At 39.9% G+C, this 24,970-nt stretch overlaps 1 protein-coding gene across 11 annotated transcripts in view; it reads left to right on the top strand.

Annotated features, from left to right (window-relative positions):
- The window catches only part of HECW1 (HECT, C2 and WW domain containing E3 ubiquitin protein ligase 1), a 256,737-nt gene that overhangs the window by 170,688 nt on the left and 61,079 nt on the right, over positions 1 to 24,970 (top strand). For 5 of the 11 annotated variants that reach the window (XR_003529753.1, XM_027655938.1, XM_027655937.1 and 2 more), the window contains 6 exons: positions 7,464 to 7,606; positions 9,623 to 9,723; positions 11,030 to 12,397; positions 15,746 to 15,847; positions 19,553 to 19,585; positions 21,103 to 21,253. Coding sequence is in view for 10 of the 11 variants with exons in the window: in XM_027655938.1 (XP_027511739.1) it covers positions 7,464 to 7,606; positions 9,623 to 9,723; positions 11,030 to 12,397; positions 15,746 to 15,847; positions 19,553 to 19,585; positions 21,103 to 21,253 (1,898 nt within the window). In the remaining variant the exon portion in view is untranslated. The remainder of the gene's footprint in view (positions 1 to 7,463; positions 7,607 to 9,622; positions 9,724 to 11,029; positions 12,398 to 15,745; positions 15,848 to 19,552; positions 19,586 to 21,102; positions 21,254 to 24,970) is intronic. The other 6 variants (XM_027655942.1, XM_027655941.1, XM_027655945.1 and 3 more) reach the window with 4 other exon arrangements.

Raw genomic sequence — 24,970 nt, 5'->3', positions numbered from 1 at the left:
GAAACAAAAAACCTACTAATGAAATATTCAGCTGAAAGAATAAATCTATCTTCATCGATCAAAGGTAATTTACAGCCGTTTAAGATCACCCCCATGCATGATGGATATCGCAAATAAAATTTATTTTTAATTCTATTGCTTATTCAACTCAAAATCAAGAGCCTAATTCTTCCTGTCACCAATGTATTAATTTATCTGTCTTTATTACACTGACTTTATTATCTACCAATTGTTATACTGAGTGTTTTTAAAGAACTTGACTTGCACTTAACTTGTATAATTGGTGCTAAGGGACGTACTCCTTGATAGTGTTATTGAATCACTGTCATCCATCTGTATTCAGGGATCCAAAAACTTTGGTAAAAGTAAAACGTGGAAATGAATCATCGTCAGTAGTTGGCTTTCTATGAAAACTATTCTCAAGCTCTGGAAATGGTTCTGTTATCTTATAAATAGATACTAATGTATTCTGCCAGGTCAGCATTAGCACGAGCCTTCATTCTTTACCACATATATCATGCATTAAGCCCCAACAAGATCTATTCACATTAATAAAATTAATCATCTGTGTCTGTAAAACCATTGTTGGGTCTGTAAGCAAATAGGCACTGCAAAGTAGGTTACTGTCTGAAACTCCTTCAGTGATCTTTACTACAGTTTTTGGGTCTTGCTTGAAGATACCAGCAGTAATGTAAAATCAGATTTACATTTCAGTCATTGAGATGATGTGACACTATCAATGTATCAGTTGATTCTAGGTAAATTTTATTCTGATCTGTGTCTCTGTGAGAGTGAATCAGCAGGAGGCAGCTATGTAAAATCTGTGTAAATGAGAGGAGAATCCTAACGACTTAATATTGACCAGAGACAAAACTGATGATACAATGCTTAGCCCAAGAGGACTTAATATGTTGCTGCGGTTTTCTTCATCATGGCACTTTTGTTCTTTCCTCTCCCTCTGTCCTCTGTATTTCTATGGAAATAATTAGTTACAGCTTTTTAGTGCCTGAGAAAATACCATCTAAAGCTTTTCTTTTGGCCGGGGCATTTTAAGGCTGTACATGGTACAGATCCTCCAGTGTCTAATAAGATAAGCTATAATGCTGCAGCTTTTCTCTTAGCAAGGAATTAAAAGGTCTCTCTCCTATCCTACTCCCTCTTTGCATTAGATGTCTAGGAACAAAGAAGTTGTTGAATCTCTTGCCACTATAACAAGTGGGACAGGCATTGACAAATGGCTAAAGAAGTGGGAAAAGTAGAGAGTTGCAATGTCTTTGCATCTAGAGCAAGTCTGTGTCCTTCTAGTCATCATCATTCCAGGAGGATGTAACAACACCCTAAAAAGAAAATAGTTGGGGAAAATAATGCACATACTAGCTTGTTCTGTAGATCATGGTTCTTAACAATTCAATGGGTCCATCTCCAACAGTACTTTTGTTCCATTCAAGAGAACCATTTCAAAGCAGATCTCCTGATCTCCCTGCTGAAGACACCACTGGACAGTCTTAAAGTGCATGAACTTAATTACTCTCATCAGAAAGGAAGCCAACAGATGTGCTTCAGGAGTGCATCTGGCACTTTTCAGACAATAATGGGAGTTCAATCCAGGGCACCAGCCTGGAGTCACTTCATGTTAAAACCCTTGCAACATATCTGGATGTGGTAATCAGGTGCACAGCACCAGCTGCTTTGCTCTACATTGCACCATAAGTCTTCCTAATGCGAACACAGCCAATGTATTCCAGAAATCAGGAATCATCAGTCCCTACAAGGCCTTCTCACTTCTACTTGTGATAAGTGCTATTTTTCTCCAGTATACCAGGGATCTTGGATCATTCTTTGTGTTCAGATTTTCTGCACATAGCTTCCTTTTAGGAATACACCTAACAGATAACCATTTCTTCGAGAGTCCTAAAACATATCTAGAGGAAAATAAAAAGATCTTCCCCTCTGAAACTCTGCACTCTTTTCCAAACCCTCTGTCTCTGGGGGTTTTTCAGTCTGGGATTCTTCCAGACTAGACACAAGGGCGGATGGTTGACCACCTCATCCTTCCAGTGAAGGACCACATCATTCTTCCTATAGAGGAGAGCCCTCTCATCCCTAGTTGGTAAGGATCAGACACTACATTGCCAAGATGGGATCAGAGACTATTTCTAGGGCCAGGCACGCTGTGAGAAGCAGGTTGCTCCTAATGACATTTCATTCTGTTGAAGCAATCTGCCATCTCCTCTGTGGAGTGAGCTGTATCATGTATCATCTCAAGTTCTGAGAGTCATTTTGCACCAAGTTGATCTGATATGCAGGGTGTGGCTAATGCAACTTTGTAGGTAATTACTTGTCACGAGAAAAGGGGCAGAAAAGAAGAATTTTCTGTCCAACCTGTATTAATTTATTTTTTGTCTATCAGTGTCCCCCTCAGGAGATCAAAGCCATTTGATGTCCAAAACAATCTGTTAGTGTCTCACCTAAGGAGACCCTTCACTTAACAGCTTCGCTGAGACAGACAGGACATTTGATGCCTCTTTATATAAGGACTGCACTTAATAGTGGTAGAAAAACAGCTCAGCAGGTTTCTCCTATCAAGTTATTTCGCCGTCGACAAAACTGTCAGCACCTAAAAATGGACTCACTCTAACAGTGTTCACAAAATAACATGTTTATTAATACAAATTTGTGACGATTTATGGTGTTCGTTGTGTCTGGAATTAGGGTCTAACTGCAAAAAACACACATAAACTATATAGTAATAATAATAATGCAAAGCATAGGCACACATGCTAAAGCAAAAGCAACTTACAAAGAGGTAGAACAACTAACACATATATAATACTGCACAAATACTAATACCACAAAATTTAAGCAGAAACTCTAAAGCAAAAGCCGCTTACAAACTTAAAGTAAAAACTAAAAATACTATGAAGCAAAAGTAAGCTCTAGTTATTTAGAAGCAAGTAATTAGCATGCCTAAGATACATCTCACCTTCCAGGCTTCCCCAGAAGTGGAAGGAGAAAGGCAGCCCGTCAGCTACCTCCGCACAGATGATGAACTCCTCACTCGCCCGCACCCACCCGCCCCCTTTCCTCCCCTCCCCCAAGCAAAAAGAGATTTGCTTGAGTCTAATCTCTTTTTATACCTTTTTCTTCAGTCAGTTTGACTGGCTATAGTCAATAAACTAATTTGGGGGTGATAGACAGATGAAATAGGCCCAAGGGTCCACTTCCTGGGTTCTCAGCAGCCAGGATGTTTGAAAAAGGACCATATTATCTCCATATCACTCCTTTCTTCCTTTTAATCCTTTTATTAGTTTCTGGGAATGTCCCCCAGGTGCTGGGGTTTTCCAGGAAACCATTACAAGGTGTTTTTCTCCTTTTGTGTAGCCTTTCTGTCACCTTACATTACTGTCTTGGGCTAATCAGAGAATAGAGATTTAACTTCTTGTTTGTTACCTGTTCATACATTGACCTCTGTAGATCATTTATAAATGGTGGGTCTGTCAATTACTTGCAAGAGGTTTGTTCCCTACGTTTTATGTAATGCATTTTACTTGAATTCTGGTTATGGAACAAGTGAAAACAATCAAGTTCTAGTAATCACTTAAATTGTAGTTAATTGTTCTTTCCAGGTGTCCTGTTGTCTGCTGTTATCCAAATGAACACGTTAGACAAAGTCTTCTTCTTGGGTGGGGCTTTAGCCTTGAAACTGTAGCTGTTTTGGTAGATGAGTTTACACCTGTGTAGAAATCTGTGACTTCCTTTGAGATTTTTTGTATTCATGTACAAAGAAAGGCTCAGACAGAAACCACTTCCATGCAGCCATTATCAAGTTTGGTGGACCTCTGGCTGCTGGAGAGGCCTAAAGCTTTGGAACAAGTTAAGTCATAACGTCAGAATTCAAAAACTGCCAGAAATGTGACTGTGAAATTTTTGACTGTGAAAAAAGCCCATTTTTGTAAACATCAGTATACCCTTCTACAGTTAGTATCAACTTTAGTTAAGTGTCTTTGGACTCCAGCAGGTTCCATGAAGTTCTTGACCAATCTTGAAGAGTTTACACTAATGGTTGTTATTACAGGAACTTAAATTTTTGTGGGGGAAAAAAAACCAACCAATGAATAAGCCCACAAAATGAGCTGTGGTCCCAATGAAAATATACAGCTTAAAGATTGCTGGTTTAGATTCTGGAAGAAAGTATGAGTAAGTCAATGCCAACTAAAAAAGATAGAAGAGTCTGTCTTCAAGGAGTGACTGTCAGAAATATCAGAAGTCTTTTAAAAATAATATATTTGGACTCATTGTGCTAAAGTTTTTGTATTCTTGTTTTTCTTCTGCAACCATGAATTTTATGCTTCTTTTTAATGTGAAAGCTGAACTTCTGAGTTAATTCTGTAACATTGAGTTACAACATTATTATTACAATATTAAGAGTTGTAATAATTAAAAAAGTTCCAAATAACAGAAAACTTAAAGTAAAAACAGTAGTAATAACACCAAAAAATGTCAGCAGACTTGTTCTGAAAATGCAGGTCTTTTAATTACCAATGGTAAAGTTTCTGGGCATTTGTAAGAAGCAACATCAAACTTCCCTCATCCTGAAGAGAGTTGACTTTTTTTCTCTGTTGTGATCCTGGAGCCTCTTTTTCTTGCCCCTCCATGGCATGAATTATTAATCACAACATCCCTGAGTGTGAACCCATGGGTACTGCAAAATTTATAATCAGTGGGGGTTTGTTTGTTTGTTTGTTTGGGTAAGGTTTGGGTGGGGTTTTTTGTTTTGTTTCGGATTTTTGGTCTGTTTTTTTTAAAACTTAGATAGGAAACTTATGCTGTCATTTCCACAAACTGGCTGTTGCTGTGTGACAATTAGTAAATATTAGCAAATATTAGGCAAGGAAAGAATTTAATCTATTCTGGCAGTAATACATTAGTACTTAATGTCAGTTACGTTGGATATGACTATGAAACACAGAATCTTTTCCCTTCCAGATAGATAAGATAGCAAAAGCCAAGGCATTGAACAGTGTAAATGTAGCCAATGTGTTGTGGCTAGGGTACAGTGCCTGGCACTTGTCAGAAAAGATGGTGAAGGAAGAGAGGGAAATTAGGATTTGATCATGATTTGCTTCCACATCCAAAGACAACATTCCCATCTTTAAATATCATGAGAAACAACATGTTTTCAAAAGTGATTTGTGATTTTTGAAAATGCATTTGAAAGTCTTTGAGTTCTCAAACCTAGGTGTTTTGCTGGGATCCATTTTTTCAGAGGGCCAGAGGTCCATTTGTTCTGCAAACAAGGATTCCTTTGGGCTTTTTAGTGTGGATGGCATGAGCCTGAGGCATCCACAGTCAGAGATTGCCTTAGAAAAATCGTGCCCACTAAGAATTAAACTAGATGAAACAGGAGGAGCAAGTGCTTAGATAATGGAACACTGAATTATGTAAAATTAGCACTGTTTTACAAGCTGTGTCCAAGCCCATTTCAGTGAGTTCGCTTTTTATCTCAAACTGTACTTGTTTCCAAATGGCAAAGCCTTTGAGCTCTACCACAGGACACTTCTGGTCTTAAAAGCTTAACTGTGTTTCCAAAATGCAGCTGATTTTATGCATCAGAATATTCTCCTAGAAGAAACATTTGAAAACTGGGATCATGGACCAGGGATTGGTCTTAGGGCAGTCTCTTGTATCCCAAAATGCAGCGTGTTGGCAGGTGATGAAATCAGAACACAATTTTACAATTTGTATAGAATATTCTGATGCTTATATGTCTTTGAGGCACAGCCGTTCAAGGGAAAAGGGACATTTTCTTTGGCTGATTCCAATACACCTTGCTCCTTGGATCCATACTCTCTGCTTAGGTGTCTGGAAAATGTGCAAGGAAGAAGCTGCCAGGGTTGGTTCCACCTGATGCTATGAAAATAAATATCCATGCAGATTCTGATTTGCTTCAGAGTTGCACCAGAAGACAATACATTTTTAACATTCAGATCATTAACCTATGTTTTCCTTTTCACTTATGGACAGTTCAGTCTTTACTTGTGTGTGTGCATGCTCTACCCCACAGAGATTTTTTACAATGTAGTAGTCAACAGCACAATAATGGAGAATTCATTAAGTGGTAAATGGCTGTACGTTACAATAATCTCATTCAGTTAAACATTACTTCCCTTCTTCTGCTTTCCTTATAAATGTCATGAAGTGGCAGTTACCCAAGGTTTTAAGCAGATGAAACAGTAATGGTAATACAACTTATTTTTTAAGGCAACTTTCAATATACATGGCAAATTAATGTTCTCCCCTTTGGTATGTTTATCTTTCTGTTGCAAAGATGTACAAGAAAACAAGAAGAAAATAACACTAGCTCCTGTTTGAATTGTATTTCTCTGATTATTTGTATTTTTGCAGGGCCTGATTAATAGAGTATCCCAGTCATGTTGGTTTCACTTGAAGCTGTTTGAACTAAGCTTTTCTGAATTAGATCATGATTCAATAGAGCAAGCAATTTGTGACTTAACTCCAGGCCTTGATAACCCAGAGCATGGTTCTGTTGTGAAGATTGGTTTTAGCAGTGGGAAAGATGGAAAAATCTTTCCATCCATCTTAATATTCACTTACCACAGAAGTTGTCTTCCAGTTCAATACTGACCTCTCAGTTAGGTGAACAGCGCTTTGTCCATTTTCCTACAATTGTGCACCACAGCACAGATGTGCTTTTTTGATTGATGGTATTCTAGTAGTAGCAGATGTTTGGGAAAATTATTGTGACCTGTGTCACCAGCTCTAAGCCTGTACTGAATTTAGCTGGTCTAGAAGAAAGCAAGGCCAAGTTATCTAATATATTTGCTTTTCACTGTTATTTTTAGATTGAGCTTTGCTTTCCTTGTGAGGAGATCTTGGCATCTCCAGGTGCCCTAATGCTCCTGTGTTTGAAAGCTGTATGCATGGACTTCCTTGTTCTTACAACCTAAAATATCATTCTTCTTGTTCCTACCCTAGTTTTGCATGCACACAATCTCTAGAAGCCTATTGAAATGTTACTTAGAAATAAACACAGCTGTTCTTGTAATCAGATTGGCTGAGACAGCTTTCACATGTTTCAATGCACTTGGTGACGAGCAGTTTTAGGTGTTGCCTTTCCTATTTTCCCCAGTATCATTTGTGACAGTAGCCTGTACCATGGCTTACCTTTGGCTTTAGCTCGTTGTGGGACTGTGGTGTGACCCAGCTTAGGAGATTGATCCAGATAAACAGTGTTTTCAGAGTTTTTCTTTTTTGAGTTGGGGCACAGATGAACAAGAAAAGGAGAGTTTTCAAAACAGTGTATCTGAAAACAGTGATCATGTATCCTTCACCTCACTAGGCCTTTGCTTCTCAATTGCCAAGGTGTGCCTCACAGCTGAAGTACTGTGTGTTGTTGTGGCCCAGCTTCCAGCTTAATGTTCTGTGCTCTTCCTTTATTGCAGCAATTCAGCTTTGTCTCCCTGCCCACGGACGTCCTGGAAATAGAAGTTAAAGACAAATTTGCAAAGAGCCGACCAATCATCAAACGTTTTCTGGGAAAACTTTCTATGCCGGTTCAACGCCTTTTGGAAAGACATGCCATAGGGTAAATTTTGCTGCTTTTGCTGCTTTCTGTTTTTCGACGAGCGTGTTGCTGTTTTGGAATCCCTGGTAATATATCATTATTGTGATGCAACGATGTTGAGGGGAAGTTATTAAACTGACAGTTGTCTGATACATGGTGTTGGTCTTAATTAGAATTTATAGGACTATGGGCCAGACAAAGAATTCCCTCTATAACTCTATGCATGGCATTTTGAGAAATGAGAGCTGGCATTTAGGAAAGAAGACTTTCTTGCGTATCATGGCTGCGAATCTGGAGAGTGCAATATTTTCAATTTGAATATTCTTTGAATGTTGTAAGCAGGCTGTTTTCATATTTCAGGAAATTACCTATGGGCTAAAATCATACCAGATCTGGTTCTCCTCCCTTTAATTTCTGGAGAGCTGAAATATTATAAAAAAATATATGTGGCATGTTGTAACTAAAACTTCCTGACCCTACCCTGCTGCCAAGGAACAACCTTGAGCTCAGAAGCCCTGCCCTGCTTCCCCATTGCATGAAAGTCCTGAGAAAGTATATGCTGCCAAAATAACACAAACCAATTTGAGGAAGATGGATAGTATTCAGACAAAGCCAAAAAGTTGGCTCTAAGCCTGTAACCTTCAGACCTTGAAGAGCAAGGGAGAAAAAGAGTCATCTCCTAAGGAAAGCAGGAACAATGCAGTTTCCATGAAGGTATTTCTGAAAATTGTATCTCAATTCAGCAGAACAGCAGGAAGATGAACTTGTTGGAAGTGTTTTTCAACAGCTGGTTCAGAAACTGGCTGTGATAGACAGCTGAATCTACCAGAAGGGATTAAGCTACCTCCTTTTTTCTCAAACAGGGAAGATAGAGTAGCTATTTAGAAACCAGATGGAAAAGAACAGCTTGGGGAAGTTAGAACACTGTAACTGGTATCATTGGCTTTCCGCTATATGAGAAGATTTCTTATCATCTTCTGGTTATAGCTTCCTATTTGACTTCCTTATGGTAAACAGTGTCTATCTAAGGATGTACTTTGCCAAGAGCAGTGCCTCCAACCTGCACACTAGATCTGGCTTAGTTTTAATACCCTATTGGCATTTAAATCTCAGGCAAACTCAATGAGTATTCACACTAATTCAGAGAGGTCATACGCAAATCTTGAGATTGTCTCATTTATATGAGTTTCTGATGCATGTGAAGCTATCCTAGCAAATATATTTGGCACAACTGGAAGTGAACTATGTTTCTTCAAAAGATGTATAAATATTACTATTTAGTGAACCCGTTACACTAAAAAAATGCTTTGCAAAGATTGATTCAGCCGCATTGTGGGCAGCTGGGAAGTTAATCTCTTCTATAGTTTCGTTCTGTTCTGAGGGGTGGATGAAGTGTGGCAAAGGGAGGGACCTGCACAAGGACAGAATGGAGTCATTGATCAACCTTGTCAGGAAGGTGTTCTCCTGATATTTCAGCTTCATAGAGGTAAGAGGGGTGGAAAGAGATTAAGAGCAGTCATTCAGCCAGTTTGAAGAGAGAAGATGGTAAGCGGGGAATGGCCTGCACAGGATTTTGTAGACAAGAGCAGGAAAGATTCATTTTATGCACATGGTGAGCGGAAGAAAATACAGAAATGTGAGGTTCTACAAAAGGGTAGATATGGTCAGATCTGCAGGGAAGCAAAGTCTTGTTACAATAGCTGAAGTGGGAGTTGATTGCTTCCCATGTTGATATTTTCATATCCATACTGCAGAAGTTTCATTCCCACCATTCTCTCTATATTTATACATATGTGCTTGTGTATCTCAGCAGCCTGTCTTGTTCACTTACTCAGCTGTTCCATTGTAATTGAAGACATTGTCCTCTCCTTCTCTGCCATTCGTTCTCTCGTATGCAAGTCAACATGCCCTCATGGCTGAGATAAATAGCCTTTATGTATTTGATTATGTATTTTTGTAGGACACAGCAGATTTATCTATGCACAGTAGACATTGGGTAGGTTACAGTCTATTGTGACAATATTTGTTTTCTTTCAGGGACAGAGTTGTAAGCTACACTCTGGGTCGCAGGCTTCCTACAGATCATGTCAGTGGCCAGCTGCAGTTCCGATTTGAAATAACTTCCTCCATCCATCCAGGTAACTCTCAGTCTTAACCCATCTCTTTTTTGTTTTGATTTTTTGTTGGTGGTGGTGGGGTTTTTTGTGGGGGTTTTTTGTTGTTTTTTTTTTTGTTTTCTTTCCATTCTTTCTCTTCAGAAATCTGAATTTATTCCTGGATGCTCTGGGACTTAAGGTACAGTCATGAGCAAAGGGAAATGAATAAAGTCCTCCATCACAGGACGCATTGGGAGTCACAATTTCTTCACTGTTTCCCCTTAGCTTAGAGCTACTGCTATCTCATATTCCCTTGTTCTTGGCTGTTTCAAATACTCTGCCACATCACTGGGCAGAAAACTAAAGTCTGACCTGCTTCTCTATCACTTGCCCTAGTGAAGTGCTACGTGGGCCATTGTTTGTAGGGTCATTACATTTGAGCACTTCATAAGTTAAAAGTTAAAATGGACAATGTAATAGTAGAGATAATTAGAAATTTTTTCATTTTGATTATTTTTAATGAAAAAGTAAAAATAAAACAAAAAATAATGCAGTGTTCCAGTCCTTCCCTCCTTTTTATGGTTTGGTTTTGGTTCACATTCTCTTGTAATTCTACAGAAGTAACTGTCATGGTGGTGTGAGGTGGAACCTTGGTTTCCATGTCACAGTCTCAATAGCATTTCTCAGGGACTCTCCGCCTGAGGGACTCTCTACTCTCTCTGGTACACTTTGTCAAGCTAACAGCAGCTGCATTAGTGGCTGGAAATCATTACTTTCCCCTTGACACAAAACCCAGATTTCTATCTTTTGACTATTTAGATGGCGTAAAATAGCCCAGGTTGTTTGGTGCCTGGAAGGAGGTGGTACAGATGAGGATCACATCAAAGGATATTTTGGGGAAAGTTTTCGCCTTTCAGGGGTGTGAAAAACAGTTTTTTACATTCTCTGTTGTGGAGTCTTGCCAGCTTCAGCATGGAAAGAAGAATGTCATTAAAATCTCGGGGAAGACTTCCTTGTCATTCCCATGATATTCCCTCCAATGCCAGTTTGGCTCAAATAGGAGTTTCAAGAAGGTGTTACCTTCAGGTTATGCTGCAAGGAGGCAGAGTGCTGCATACAAATCACCACCATGAGTAAGCCCGTGATTAAATCCACTGTACAAAGACTGCTTAGCAAAAAAAATCAACGCTTCTTGATAGTTGTTCAGCTACCCACGCATTTCACACTGTAATTTATGCTTTTAATTTTCTCAGATAGCTGTGGATGCTTGTGCCCCCCCAGCCAACCTCTGGTTCAGTCAATGCTTCTTATTAAAGACGTAATTAATTTCTTTTACTGTCTCATGCAGATGATGAAGAGGTCTCCATTAGTGCAGATCCTGAGCCAGCTGACCTCCAGGAAAGCCCTGTGAACAATCCCACAGAGGAAAGCCTCGGTGAGCCTCCATGCATCAACACAGTGACCTCAGAAAGTGCAGCTCCAGAACAGCTAAATGGATACAGTGTGAACAGTGTCGATAGCCCAGGGGCTGTCAAACCACCTGGGGAAGTCAACCAGAACAGCTTAAATGAAGAGCTAGCAGGAGATGGGGAGGTTGATGCGGTGCCAGTTCCTGAGCCCTTGGAATCCATCCCAGGAGAAATGCTTTCTTCTTTGAGTGCTACGGACCTCACAGAGCAGTCGACTCTGATGGCTTGCATGTCTCCTCCTGAGACTGAAGTTAGGGAAAATAACAAAGTCAATTCTGGTATTCAGGGAGATGGTGGAGTGACCAGCATAGAAACATTAGATATTGATGAGGTGAGTGCAGATGTGCATGCTGGCAAGGACTTAGAGAAGAGTCAGGAAGAAGATGAAGGGGCTTCAGCCCAGGAGGAGGAAGACAACAAGCTACAACTGAGGACCACAGCAAAGAGGAAAAACAGGCCGTGCTCCCTGCCTGTGTCTGAACTTGAGACGGTCATAGCTTCAGCCTGCGGTGAGCCAGAGACCCCTCGCACACACTACATACGGATCCACAACCTACTCCACAGCCTGCCCTCGGCACAGATGAGCAGTGATGGGGAAGAAGAACAAGATGGTGACAATGACAGGGAGAACGATGAGGAATCTACAGTCAAGGAGGTGTTGGATAAGGAAGTGGTGAGTGAGAGTGAGACCGTGGCAGCAGAGCCTCCTCTGGAAAATGAGGCTGAAGAGAACTTCAGCCAGAGAACAGTGCCTCCTGAGACCTTGGATGAGCAACTCTCCGACTTAAATGATGGGCTGTTGGATGGGGAGCCCCCCAGGACAGGAAGCGAGAGCGAGTCAAGCTCCAGGCCCAATGGTGACAACGAGTGCGAAGCGTGCGACACCTCTTGCTACAGCCCCTCTTGCTACAGCACTTCCTGCTACAGCACTTCCTGCTACAGCACTTCTTGCTACAGCACCTCGTGTTATGACAGTAACAATCGCTTCTCCAGCCATACGCGCTTCTCCTCCGTCGACAGCGCAAAGATTTCTGAGAGCACAGTCTTTTCCTCACAAGATGATGATGAGGAGGAGAACAGTGCTTTTGAGTCAGTGCCAGATTCAGTGCAGAGCCCTGAGCTGGACAGGGAGCAAGTGGATGGCTCCTCCCAGTGGCCAGATGAACTAGTAGCTCATGCTGGGAATCCACAAAGAGCCACAGAGGGTCTAGACACCCCAATAGCAGGTCCAAGCAGCAGAAGAGAAGGTTAGATCCTGAGAATTGATGCGCTGAGCAACCCTGGTTATCTGGATGTCACGGAAGGCATCAGATAGTCGAGGTTTCAGATAGCTCACAGTTTAGTTCTTACCAATTCGGTGGCTGTGAGCTGGGCCAGATATCAGGGAGGGTTGGATAATTGAGCCTTTCCTTAAAAATCCCAGCAAAACCAAATAAATCAGGTGGAGATCTGTCTATATGGATTCCTGTAGATATACATGCATCATTATAAAATCAAGATTAGCTACTCTAGTTATGTGGCAAATCAGCATTATCACATCCACCAACTCATTCCTTTTTTCCTGGGGTTGTTCCATTTCACATATCTGATGTGCTGCCATGCCTCTGATAGTTAGTGAAAGGACCAGCTTGTGCTTGTCAAAGGGCAAATGTGCTGATTTGAACCAGATAAAGGGCCAGTTTCTGTATATTTGTTGTAATTCCCCAAGTATCAAAAAAATGTACCTCAGATGTCATAGATCATAGGGCAACTCAGCAGAGATTTATATTTTTATTTAGACACTTTGGAAATTTAACTATCTTGAATAAAATTCTCATCTCCTTATCCTACCCTAGAGATAGAATATACTTTAAAATGTACTTTTTTTTGTCTTTGCAATTTAGGTACTGTTTTTCCCAATTCCCCAAACAGTTAGATTAAATCTCTCCCTTTGGTAACTCATTTTGTGTTGTATGCAGTTACATAAAGAGAGAGGGTTGATCACTCATCTTTTCTTCAGCTAGCGTATCATTTTTCTCCAGCTCTAGAAGTAAAGGACTCAACTGCAGCTAAGGAGTATGCAACAAGGTCAAGGGGTAGTCTTTGCATTCCCAAATTCTGAGTCATCTGTCTCCTTCTGTAAGTGACACCAAATTAAAATGGCAGCAAAAGGATATCCTATTTGGGCATCACTGGGAAACCCCAACTAAAACATCCTTCTACATTTTCCTTCTCCATTCCCAGTTTACTTACTCCCACCTTCCACTGCCACAGACCCAACCCATGCAGATAAAAGGTGTAAGGGTGGCCTTACACACAGGCCTGTGTAAAGACTTTGTACACAGCTGGGACTAGGGAGTTATTCAGACTGTAAAGCAGAATCTAGCCCAAAGAATTAATTTTTCAGACATATACAGGCATAGAAACCAAGTTTCCTTCCTTGCAGGCGAGAGGCTTTGCTTGTGGACAGCATTTATGTGGAAATATACCTAAGTGGGCATGAGCATGAGTATGTGTGAGACCATACCTACAGATTTGGTGGTTATTTTGGACTGTGTGTGCTTTTGATAGGGGATGTGGTGGGAGAGGGTGTCTTGTGCATATGGATTCAGTACAACACCAAGACTTGAGCCTATATAAAGGGCACTGCAGTGTTCACAGTGGCTTTGCCTTGGTTAGCTAAGGGCAAGCCCATCTCTTAGCACTCTCTTGGTGTCACCAGGGGTGCTTCAGTAAATGTGCATGTTACTTCATGACTTGGCAGCTGTTACAAATACAGTAGATGTGGTCACCTCCATCCACTCCGGGTGACTGATACTACTACTATGCTTCTGCTGGCTTGGCGTAACTATCTTGACTAGGGGAGAGTCAATTTCGGTGAGGTAAGTAAAGAAACATAGATGGGTGATGTGGTAGTCAGTGCTCCAACACCTGTAGTAACAGCACGGTTTTTAAGACTATGGGAGATGGACTTTCAGCATTGAGTAATAAACTTACATAATCTGCCATCTGTTCAAAACATGCAGCAGATACATCTGTGAGATACGCCTATACACAAGTGGTTTGATGGAGACATTTAACAGGCCATACGGTATCATCAGAGCACCTAGAAGAGGGAGTATTTTTGTCTAAGCAATTTTTCTCACTTCTGGATGGTGTGAGATTTTTTTTACAGTTTTATACAAAATTGGCTTCTGTCTTCTAGCTGTTGGTTGTTTAAAAACAAACAGAAAACCGATATTTTATATTCTTTGGTAATTTTTTTACATTTGATAGCTATATGTTTGGGGTTTTATATAAAATGTTCATTCTTAGGCTGTTAAGATTCTGACATTACAGACAGATAAACCAGCTACCACACAATGAGTTTGGCTTTGCATTCCAACATCCCCAAAACCATTCGTATTTTTTTCTATGCATCTTTCTGATGCATGTAAATATTATATTTATGCAATTCAGATTTTATCTGTATTAACAAGCCTATCTGGAGCTGGAGGTTATAGTGAAAAACTGTTACCACACAATATGAAAATATGTTCCTTAGTAGGATAAATAGTCCCGGTTTCTAAGATTTTAAGGACAGACCAAGAAGGAATCTTTATTCTGGAACCTTTGAAGTTTTAGTGAGCAGGTTCCTTATTCTCACAGTTAAGTCTAAGATGAGGAATGCTTTTTCAACCCTACTGTAACTTCTTAGTTTCTTAAAGGATTTTGTAAACATTGACTGGATCTTAAGTAACTTGTTCCTTTCAACCGAATGTCAGTTTGGACATTTACTTAGGTTTCATTTGTTTCATATTTAGATATGGCAGGAGAATTGGAACTAGATGATCTTAAGGTCCCTTCCAACCCAAACCATTCTATGATTCTATATATGGACATGTATACAATATTAGTGTTTAAAAACTTCCTCTGCACTGTCTACTGTGTGACTCCTTTTCTTCTTCTTCTTCTTTCCCTCTTCTCTATCTCAGGTCTTCCTTCCTTATCTCAGATCCTGACTATTTCTCACTATCTTTTTTCCTTCTATTCTACCACCTGTCTCTTATCTGTTTCTGATCCTTCTCTCATTCTCCTCCTTCCACAAAAGATGTACACTGAATTTTGAAAAATACCTCTAAAACGGGATGATCTGCTTTGCAGGGACTGCAAAATCCTGTCATTCTGGTACGCATAGGCAGCCACTGATCCTTTGGAAAAACAGAGAAAGATCCAAGGCAGCTTTTAGCCTCTTATTCCAATGGTGGGATAATTTAAAAGTTGGAATCAGGATTTTGCATGTTCCTGCCAATTTCTGCAGCAGCTTGAGTTTGGTCGTATATGAACAGTGTTTCTCAGAGATCAGTCCTGATTCTTCTCTTGCTTACAGTTGTGTACTTATGAGTCCAGAATCTGACCCATAATAGTTTTGCATTGATTTGACTGCATTACTGTAATACTTCTTTACAATATGAGTTGTTATTAAAAGAGGGCCTGAAAATAGGAATGCCCGGAGATGCTAGTACACCAGGTTAACCTCTTTGTAAAATAGTCACTTGTTTTACAGTAGCACAGTTTTTGAACCACATTGTAAAAACAGTGAATGACTGTCAATGTCTTGAATATCTTGTCCGTAGGTGATTGTCCTTTACTCCATAATTCTCAGCCAGTCAGCCAGCTTCCTTCTCTGAGGCCTGACCATCATCACTACCCAACTATCGATGAGCCTCTTCCACCAAGTAAGCTTTAGTTTTTTATTTTATTGCATTTTTTCAGCTTTTCCTGTTAACTCAAACAGTGTAGAGGTCAGTATGTCTTTCTAATGAACCCTGTCTGTTCTGTATATACAGTCTACTGAACCCAAGCAATATGCCCATTTGTTTCCCTTATTTGATCCTGACTTCAAATGTTGTCGTGTTATTTTGAACAAGCTCCATAACCTCCGTCTGCCTTGGTCCGTCTTCTTCCTTAGCTAGGATGAAATGGAAATAATAATATTTCCCTGTTTCCAATTAGTGTGTTTAGGCTCGAATGATTGGGTATCTGTCAGGTCTGGAAGCCTTAATACAGAGCTTTCTGGGTGGTGTTTCAGCAAAGTACTCTGATTTTTCTGTAATGTTTGTCTCCAGATTTTCCATAACCAATTTCAAAGATGGTTTGGGATGGCAGTCCCTGTGATCTCTCAGGTCTGAAAGCAGGTCCAGCAGGAACCCTTTCGTGTTCAGGATGCTCCTGGGACAGACAGGTCCAAATCTGAGCAAAACCAGCAGAAGCTGGGAAAAGACAGCTTATGTAGAGTGGTCTTCTACTGTCTTTGGATTTGATTATCAGTGATTTTTATGTTCATTATGAACTGTAGTGAATTCTACACTTGCGTTGAATAAAAATGACAGAGTCTTAAGTAGCATGATTGATTAGTAGCCTGGTAATACGGGATTTTTACCACGGAAGCAACTGCTGGAGGTGTTTTTACTTGTCTTTGTAACCTTTCTCTTCGGTATTCCTGGAGGATTACCCTGCTTTTTGCATTAGCGTTCAGTGCCCAGCAGAGCGCACTCTATGCCCTGCAACGCGCTGCTGATCACCTTTCAACTTGAGCGCAGGATTTAACAGCCTGAAATGTGCAATGCCTCACAAAAACAACCAGGCGTATAAACAAAGCACTCTATTTTCTTCAAAGCTCAAGAAGGGAACACACTTATTTGGCCTGTGGTGCCCTTCACAAATAATTCATCATTTGCCAACCATGCTGTCAGTATTCCCTAAGCCGAAAATAGCCCTGGTGCTGGCGTCAGCTGCACAGTTGCATGAATGATTCAAATGCCTTTAACCCAATGAAGTCTTATTAGAGTCCCACTGTGGCTTGCCAGTGAATGATGAAATGGGAATGCTTACCTCTGTAACAGGCAAATATTTCTCTTCCTCACACTCTTACCGCAACACTTTGTGAATAGGGCACATTCTCCATTAGATGACTTAATGAAAGGACACTGACACCAGCTCAGGTAAACAAAATATACTGTAAATCTCTTTCATATTCTGCCATCATCGATTTAATATGTTTTTCCTCTTTCTTATAATTATCCTCAAAAGGCAAGTATTTCTACCATCGATTTTCACAAGTGCTTCCACAACAAGGTTTAAGGACATGAAATGCAATGTGTGATGATAAAATACAGAAGTGATATCCCTTTGGAGGATTTTGTTTTAGCACTGGCATGTAATATCATTTTTACAATAAAGGCTGACACTGTGGGCTTAAATATATTGATCTTAATAGAAATAAACCATACTAAGTTAATGTTGTGCAAAAAAAAAAAAGTTTAATTGAATAATATCACTTAGAAAACCAGTTTCCAAAAACTCTTCATGAACTTTTACAGGAATTTCAAAATGAAAGCTATAGCCTTAATCTAGAATTTTTTTCTTTTTCTAGAATTCAGTGTCACTATCTCAGTGTGTTTAATGCCTCTTAATCCTAGATAAATAGTTCTTCAATCATGTGAAAGGAGGAACCTTTACCATTTAAACCTGAGTTATGTGATCAAACCTGGCACATGCAGTGTTATCTTCCATCTATAAGCAGAGGTGAAGATAATTTGCTGCAGGTTCAGCATTTATTGATTTTATTTAGGTCATGGAGAATCTTCTGGACAGTCTTCTTTGTCTTTCGAATAGTTTTCTGAATAGCTTGATTTAATCATAAGCCCACAACAGTTCGACTCAGGGAAGAAATTTAATTTCAGATAGTTTTATTTAGGAAAGTAAAGTAGAACAAGTTCATGATTTATGTAGGAATTTCATAATGACCAGTGTGAATGTTAAGGTCGATGTGAGATTAAGAGAAGAATTGCAGAGTTTGTGGGGCCTCATAACGGCATTAATAGTCACCCCTTATTAAGCCTGTCTTTGCTAGTACTGATGGCAACTGAAGCAAAGTTGTGCCCATGTGCCCAGTTCAGAGCTGCTCTTTGCTGAAGGTGTGGCTGCTTGGAAAGGGAAAGGCAATGTGCTTACTTTGCCCTGATGGTCCTGCCCAAAGAAGTTGTCTATTGGTATAAATCAGAGCAGTATCAAAGCTGCTGTGAAATATGACTTGGCTGATGGAGGGGGATCACCGGAGAACAGAACCAGCACTGTCATGTCCCCAGCCTGTGCTCTAGCGTGCTCTTACTGTGAAGGTTAGATGGAGGTTAGTCTTTGTAGTAGTCACAGTCTTCTTTTACCTGAAAAACTTAACAAAAAACCCTCAGGAAATCTGGCTGCTTCCTAGATTACCTATGCGTGCGAATTAGCATGAAGGGACTTGAGCACAGCTTAGAAGCAGAGTTCTGTCCGTCAGTTCACCTGTCAGCCTGTTTGTCTTACTGTGCAGGTATCCATCCATCTGTCCACAAATCTGGTATCATATGCAGGCAGCCTCAGTGACTTGTGTGACTTACAGGTTGTCATATGGGAAGGTAGAAAGTACACTGCCACCTGTGTACAACAAAAGTTGTACCTGACACCCTCTGACAGCCTTCCCGGGTGACCAGAAGAAGATTTATTCAGCAGATTAGAAATGCTATCGCAAGGAGCATGAGACACACAGTTCCTAATGTTTTAGCAGGCTAATGCCAGTGTCAGCCCATGGTTTCAGGTGTATCTACCCATAAAGCAGTGAATAAAGCAACACTCACTTATAGGTGTGACTCATGTTGTACATGAGCTGTGTGTCTGATACATCTGACAGAGACAGCCTTCCTGAAGTTGTAATCCAGTCTGCATGATCCTGACCTTTTTTACTGTGACCTCCAAGCTCTGGAGAAATTTCCTTACTCCTAAGTTTCCAAGTATTATACTTAGAAACTTAGGAACTCTAACTTGTATTTAATTAGACAAATGCTGCAAGATAGACTCTAGAGCTGGTAGTGCACAGGACTGGATCATAGAACCTTGTTTGATTGTGTATTCTTGCTAAGTGTCCATCAGGAGGCTTCAGACCACTATGACCAGGTGATGTCTTCTGCAGGCTGTCTAGAGTGTCGATCTACAGCATTGCCTACAAGCTTCTAATTATCCATCGGTCTTTTTTATTCTCAACTTTTTACGAGGTACAACAATAGTGTGGGGTGAGGGCTAGAATTAGTCCTTTGGCAGACAACAGCAAGGAAAATGAAGATCTTCATGATGTTAAGGTACATCGTCTCACCTTTGATCTGGCCAAGGTTATTTCCTTGAGGATATTGCAGATAATGCATAGCTCCAGAAGGACCATTCCCTACCCAGAGCAGTACACCTGTCACCCGTGCCAGCATGCTTAGCAAGGCTCTGGCCTTCAACCTGCCTTGTGTGTCAGTGTGACTTACTTCAATATGCATATGTTGTACTTGATGTGCTTTTTTTTCACTGTCTTATGTTTTAGACATGGTTTTCACAAAGCTGTGATCTTGTTCTTGAAACAGCTACAACATCCTTGGGAAACTTTACCTGGTGGAGTAAGAGAGAGTCCTCTCCTTAAATTATATAGTGATGTTCACAGTGAGAGACACTGCATGTATACCCGTGGTGTGACTGTAGGTTTTGCATCTTCAAGGACTGTGGTACTTACAGTCAGCTTTGAAAGAAATAATGCATGTGCATATGGCTCTTGTTGTCTTGGAGTCTTACAGAAAATTTCTCCAAGGACTCTCAGTGCCCATCTTTTAAGGTTTGTGGGATTCACCTGTCAGGGACAGCCAGCCATAGACTTGAGACAGCCTACAATTTTCTGGGACCAAGTATAGGAAGTGGGTTTAGCCAGAGCCAGCTTTCAGGGGATGGGAACTGGTCATGAAGGGTAGGTTTCCAGATACAACAGTGAGAGTTGCAACTTCAGTCCTGCTCTTAGAGAGTAGGAGATAAAATACATAAGGTATGAAATCCAACTGATCCTGAATTTGATAATAGAAAACCATAGGACTCATCAGGGAAGATGGTATTATAGTGAGAGTGTGGGAATATGGGGAAGTGTTTGCCTCAATGGTAATCACCATATGTGCATTTACGTGTGAATGTGAGTGAGGTTTGTATATAAATTTGTGTAGAAGGTATGTGCATGCATTTACATAGATATGTAGTCAGCTGATGGGTCATATAGCAATATGAAACTAGCAAGCCTGATTTATTCCACTTCTCCATACATTCAGACCAGTTTGATATGTGGCTTTGCTAGCTAACTCCCTTCTGAATTTCTCCTGTTTCAAACAGTTTTTTAATCAACATTACCATTTTCCACAAGCCATCATATACCAAACAGGTTTTAGTTTTCAGTCATGGGACAACATAAACATTATCAGGAAACAATAATGATGGAAGGCTCAATATTATGCTGCAAACTCTCAATCTAGTTTGCATTCATCAGAGCAATAGATTTACAATACTCTCTTTAGAGAGATTTCTGTGTTCAATCAGTTTGTGATCAGCTTTCAGGGAAACCTTTAATTGCTCTGTGGTGTCCTTCAAATCCACTTAATAAAATGGAGAAAAATGAAACATGTTTGTTCTGAAACATAACAAAAACAGAAAACATGAGATTTACCATATTAGCTCAGGTTTAATCTTTTTCTACTAAGAGTCAGTTCTATGTGGCTACTCTGACCTGCAGTGAATCCAGCCAACAAGTATCACCAACTGAAAAACTATCTAGCCCTTTTGAAAATGCAGCCACTATGTCACTAGCTTTTCATGGGCTATGGTAGTGAATTCCATGGCCTACCTGTGTGCTGTGTATGAAATGTTTATGTATATGTATATACTGCATATATGTATATAGAGACAAGCACATAGTATATATGCACCTTTGAATGTATACACATAATATATATTGCACGCATGTAGGCTATATATATGGTGTCTCCTGTGTGTATACACCCAGTCCGTGTATATGTGTGTATCTGTATGTGTCTCCCACATTTAGGTTTTCTGGAAGGCATCACACTGACAGCATCACCCCTTCCTTTTTTTCCCACACTAGATTGGGAAGCTCGGATAGACAGCCACGGGAGGGTATTCTACGTTGATCATGTCAACCGAACCACCACGTGGCAGCGCCCCACAACCGCGGCAACGCCGGATGGGATCCACAGGTCTGGCTCCATCCAGCAAATGGAGCAGCTGAACCGGCGGTGAGCATTAGCACCTAAATTCCTTTGAGATCTGTGCTCTCCTTTTTCCACACTGCCCCAGTAGCTTCCTTCTTTCTCCAGTGCGCCGCTTTGACTCCCTAAGGATTTGTCTTTCCTCCTTGTCCAAAGGTCTTTCAGCCTGCAGGTGTGCCTGCTGTGGGTGTCTGGTACGCAAACTTGCCCACAAGCGCAGTGCTGTTGAGTGAATGATGTTGCAAAACGTTTCAAACTGCAAGAAGAGGTTTTTTTGGAGAAGTTTCCTGAAATGAATGCCAGAAGGGAAGGGAGGAGTCTTCTAAAAGATGGAGTCACTTTTGCTATTTAACTGTAAGAGGGGTGTCGATGGGTCGGAACCTCGTACTGTGCTGTTCCTGAAATTGCTGCCATATCAGTGTGGCATTTCTACTCGAGCTAATAAGGCCTGCTGAAAGGTCTGTCTCCTTTCCCAGAGCAGAGTCTGGTTTGGTTTTTTTTTTTTTTATTCCCTGCTTACTGTAATAATGCCATTTCTAGAAAAGGACAGGCAAAACTGAAATTATATTTTAATTATAGCATGTAAAATGCCACAAAAGTTTTTTGATCTTTTTTTCTGTGCTAAGAGAAAGATCTGCAACTGAGAGAGGGGTGCAGAATTTTAAAGTACTCCTTTCAGAGTACTCTGAATAGTTTGGGAGCTACTGTGCCCTTAATGGGGCAGTCTGGGAGAACTGGGCCCTGAGTGACAACAATTAGAAAGGTAATATAACTCATGGAGAGCAAACCAGCCTTCCCAAAGTGGTTGTTTTGCAACTTACGTTGACACCATCAACACGGTCTTGAAGAATTAATCTTTTTTTTACTGGAATTTTTAATTTTGATTAGCATTTCTTAAATTGTGTTATATCTTACAGAAGTGAGAGAAACTGCAGTATTTGTTTTCATTATAGCTTTGCTCATGAAGTCTCAAGCTACCATGTTAATGTAGAAAAAACCAAAACTCTATAAAGAAAGTAAATGTTTTATGTAGATTCTTTCATGGGATTTGCATGACTTCTCTGCCATTTAGCACTGGTCTTTAAGAGGGATTTGAGCCATGTCAAAGCTCAGACTATTTGACTGCCACTTAAGCAAGTTATCTGCCACAGAGAGCAGAAAAGTTGTGGACATATATCAGACTTTTAAAAATTTTTTTTGAGGTTGAACTCATGGAAGCACATCACAAGGAATAAATGCTTGTGAGAGTGATTTACCATTCTGTTAGTTAATGCAGGTTAATCATTAAACCAGCTATCACAGCAGACACTGAAGGATAGACATTGTCTTTGTGACCTCCTTCTTTCATATTATGCCATGTTTTCATGTAGGCTGTCTGCCTGTCTTGGTTATGATGTGATTATCACTAGCTTGTGTTGGGAATTGACAGTTAATAAGGCTGATGTTCTTCAGATCTCTCTGGTTTTAGTATTCATATATCCAATTACAAAGGGAGAAGTATGGAGGAGTTTCAGCAGTGGCATATCTCTCCTTACCCAAGTCTCGTTGGAGACTAAGCATTTTGCCATTTATTAAACATGAACTCTCATGACTTCTTGGGGCTAAGGAAAAAAAGCTGGTGATTCTCTACTGTCTGCCAAGGAGCTCTGTTGATTCAAGAAGCTGAATACAAAAGTCTTCTATCGTTACCAAGTTTGGAACATTTCCTATGATTCTAATAAAAGGGATTCATACTCTGAGCATTTGTCCAGTGACAAGTCGTTTCTGTAATATCAGCCTGACTGGTTTTTTTTAATTATTGTTGTCCTAAATCTGATTTCAGATATTTCATGTCTCCACGTTTCAGGATTGTGAGGAAAGCCACTTTTCATAAATAGTTATTATCGACACTGTGAAGGATTGAGCTTTGTTTTGAGCACCCATTTTAGAAATACTGTTTTGTTGTATTTCAAAGTTCACAATTTGAAATGTTTTTGAAATGAAAGAATCATTTTAGGTGAGGCAACAGCAAGCATAGACCTTGCTGACAGAATTAGCAGCAGCCTGAACTTTTGCACTAACCTCAAACAAAATTTGGACTCAAAATCACTCAGCAGTTTGAAAAAACTTGGTGACTTTTCTTTTTAAATCAATTTACTTACTTTTTGGCTTCCTGGTTTTGTTTGTGGAAGGGAATGGAAAGACCAAAATATTACAAGGAAGCCTGGTATTTCCAGCCCAGCCAAAACCACAAAGCTTTGGAAATTCAGCTTGAAAAAGAAACCTGTAGCTGTGATTAGGCCTAGTCCTGCTTTCCTTCTGTGCTCCAAGCTTCCCTTTAGCTGTACTAGCCACTTGAGGATACAGGGAATGCAAAACTGGAATCCAGGTGTTGGGCAAACATCAAAGAGACATCCATATTTCTTATTTTAAAGGCTCTTGCTCATTTTCTGCAGCACTACCTGACTTGCTTACTTGTTGGCAAAGCAGATAACAGCCCTTGTTGTCCAAACTCTGTTGAGAAGATACTTTGCAGCATATGTATGTCTAGATTTGTGTGTGCACTTGTTTGAAAGATAATAAGTAACATAAGAAATTACAACCACAATAGTTAAGACAGCCACAGCATGGTATTTGTTAATCTCCATTTCTCTGACAAATCACTTTGAACAGTTACTGAAATTTCCAGAGGCATTCCCATAACTTTTGCACTTTAAATGTTTTCTCCAATTACTTTGGCATTTTCTGGTATTTATACAAGGTTGTTTTATAGTATTGAGACCCAAAAGAAAGGCATAGCCTTTTGCTGGCATACAGCTAGCGTTACTCTTTGAGGGTTGCCAATAGGGATTTTCTACCATCTAATTAAATTGAAGGTACAAGGTTTTTCTATATGTGTGCTTATATGCTTTGATTATATGAACGTGGGGGGGGGGGGGGTTTTGGGGTTTTTTTTCCCTTTATTTTTCCCTTTTTTGCATGTGGGTGTTGTAAAACTCCTCCAGTACTGGAATGGAACATTCATTCAATTGCCTGCAGTCAAGTGAATAAAACTGTAAAATGTAGCTCTAAAACGGGGTTTAAAACTTCAGTAAATTCATGCTGTAGCAAAACCTGCTATCAGAATTTCTTTGTAAAGATGAATGTTTTCTTAAACTATCAAAATATACGCTAAATGTAGCTTCAAATGAATTTGAGTACTGTAGAGGGACACATAGTATTGTGAAAGTTTGGAATAAATCTATTAAAACTTTGATTATTTTTCTTAATTATCTCCAGGCCTTCTACTTAGGATTAAGTTGCAGTGAGCTACTGGAGATGAAGTCTTTTGAGATATCAAAAAGCCAAATCCTAACTGCTTGTTTTTAATGATCCTGTGTCCCCTTGAGGAACTAACTTCAAATTTGGAATAAAGTGTGCATTAACAAATAAAGAGAGAAAAAGTAGTTAAAATATACAAGTCTGAACTCGAGTTGAGGAAAGAGAAAAGAGTAAGTCAGAAAAATGAAAGACAAACAATGCTGAATCAGATTAAACGCAGTCAATAAAGCCATTCCCTTCAAATACATACGACAATGCTATCCATAAAGAGTGACTAAAAATACTGGGGTGAAGTAAAAGCTAATTAAGATAGCTAATTAAATAATTAAGATAACCTGTTTTTTATTTTTGCTTTTCTTCCCGATTCTTGTTCTTTGTTTTTCTTTCTCCTTATGATTTCTCTTCTCTTCTCTTCTCTTCTCTTCTCTTCTCTTCTCTTCTCTT

Source organism: Corapipo altera, unplaced genomic scaffold (assembly GCF_003945725.1).
Source record: "Corapipo altera isolate COAL_440 unplaced genomic scaffold, ASM394572v1 59, whole genome shotgun sequence".
Classification (NCBI taxonomy): Eukaryota; Metazoa; Chordata; class Aves; order Passeriformes; family Pipridae; genus Corapipo; species Corapipo altera.
The sequence above is the reverse complement of the archived record's forward strand: the minus strand, read 5'-3'. Positions and strand labels throughout refer to the sequence as shown.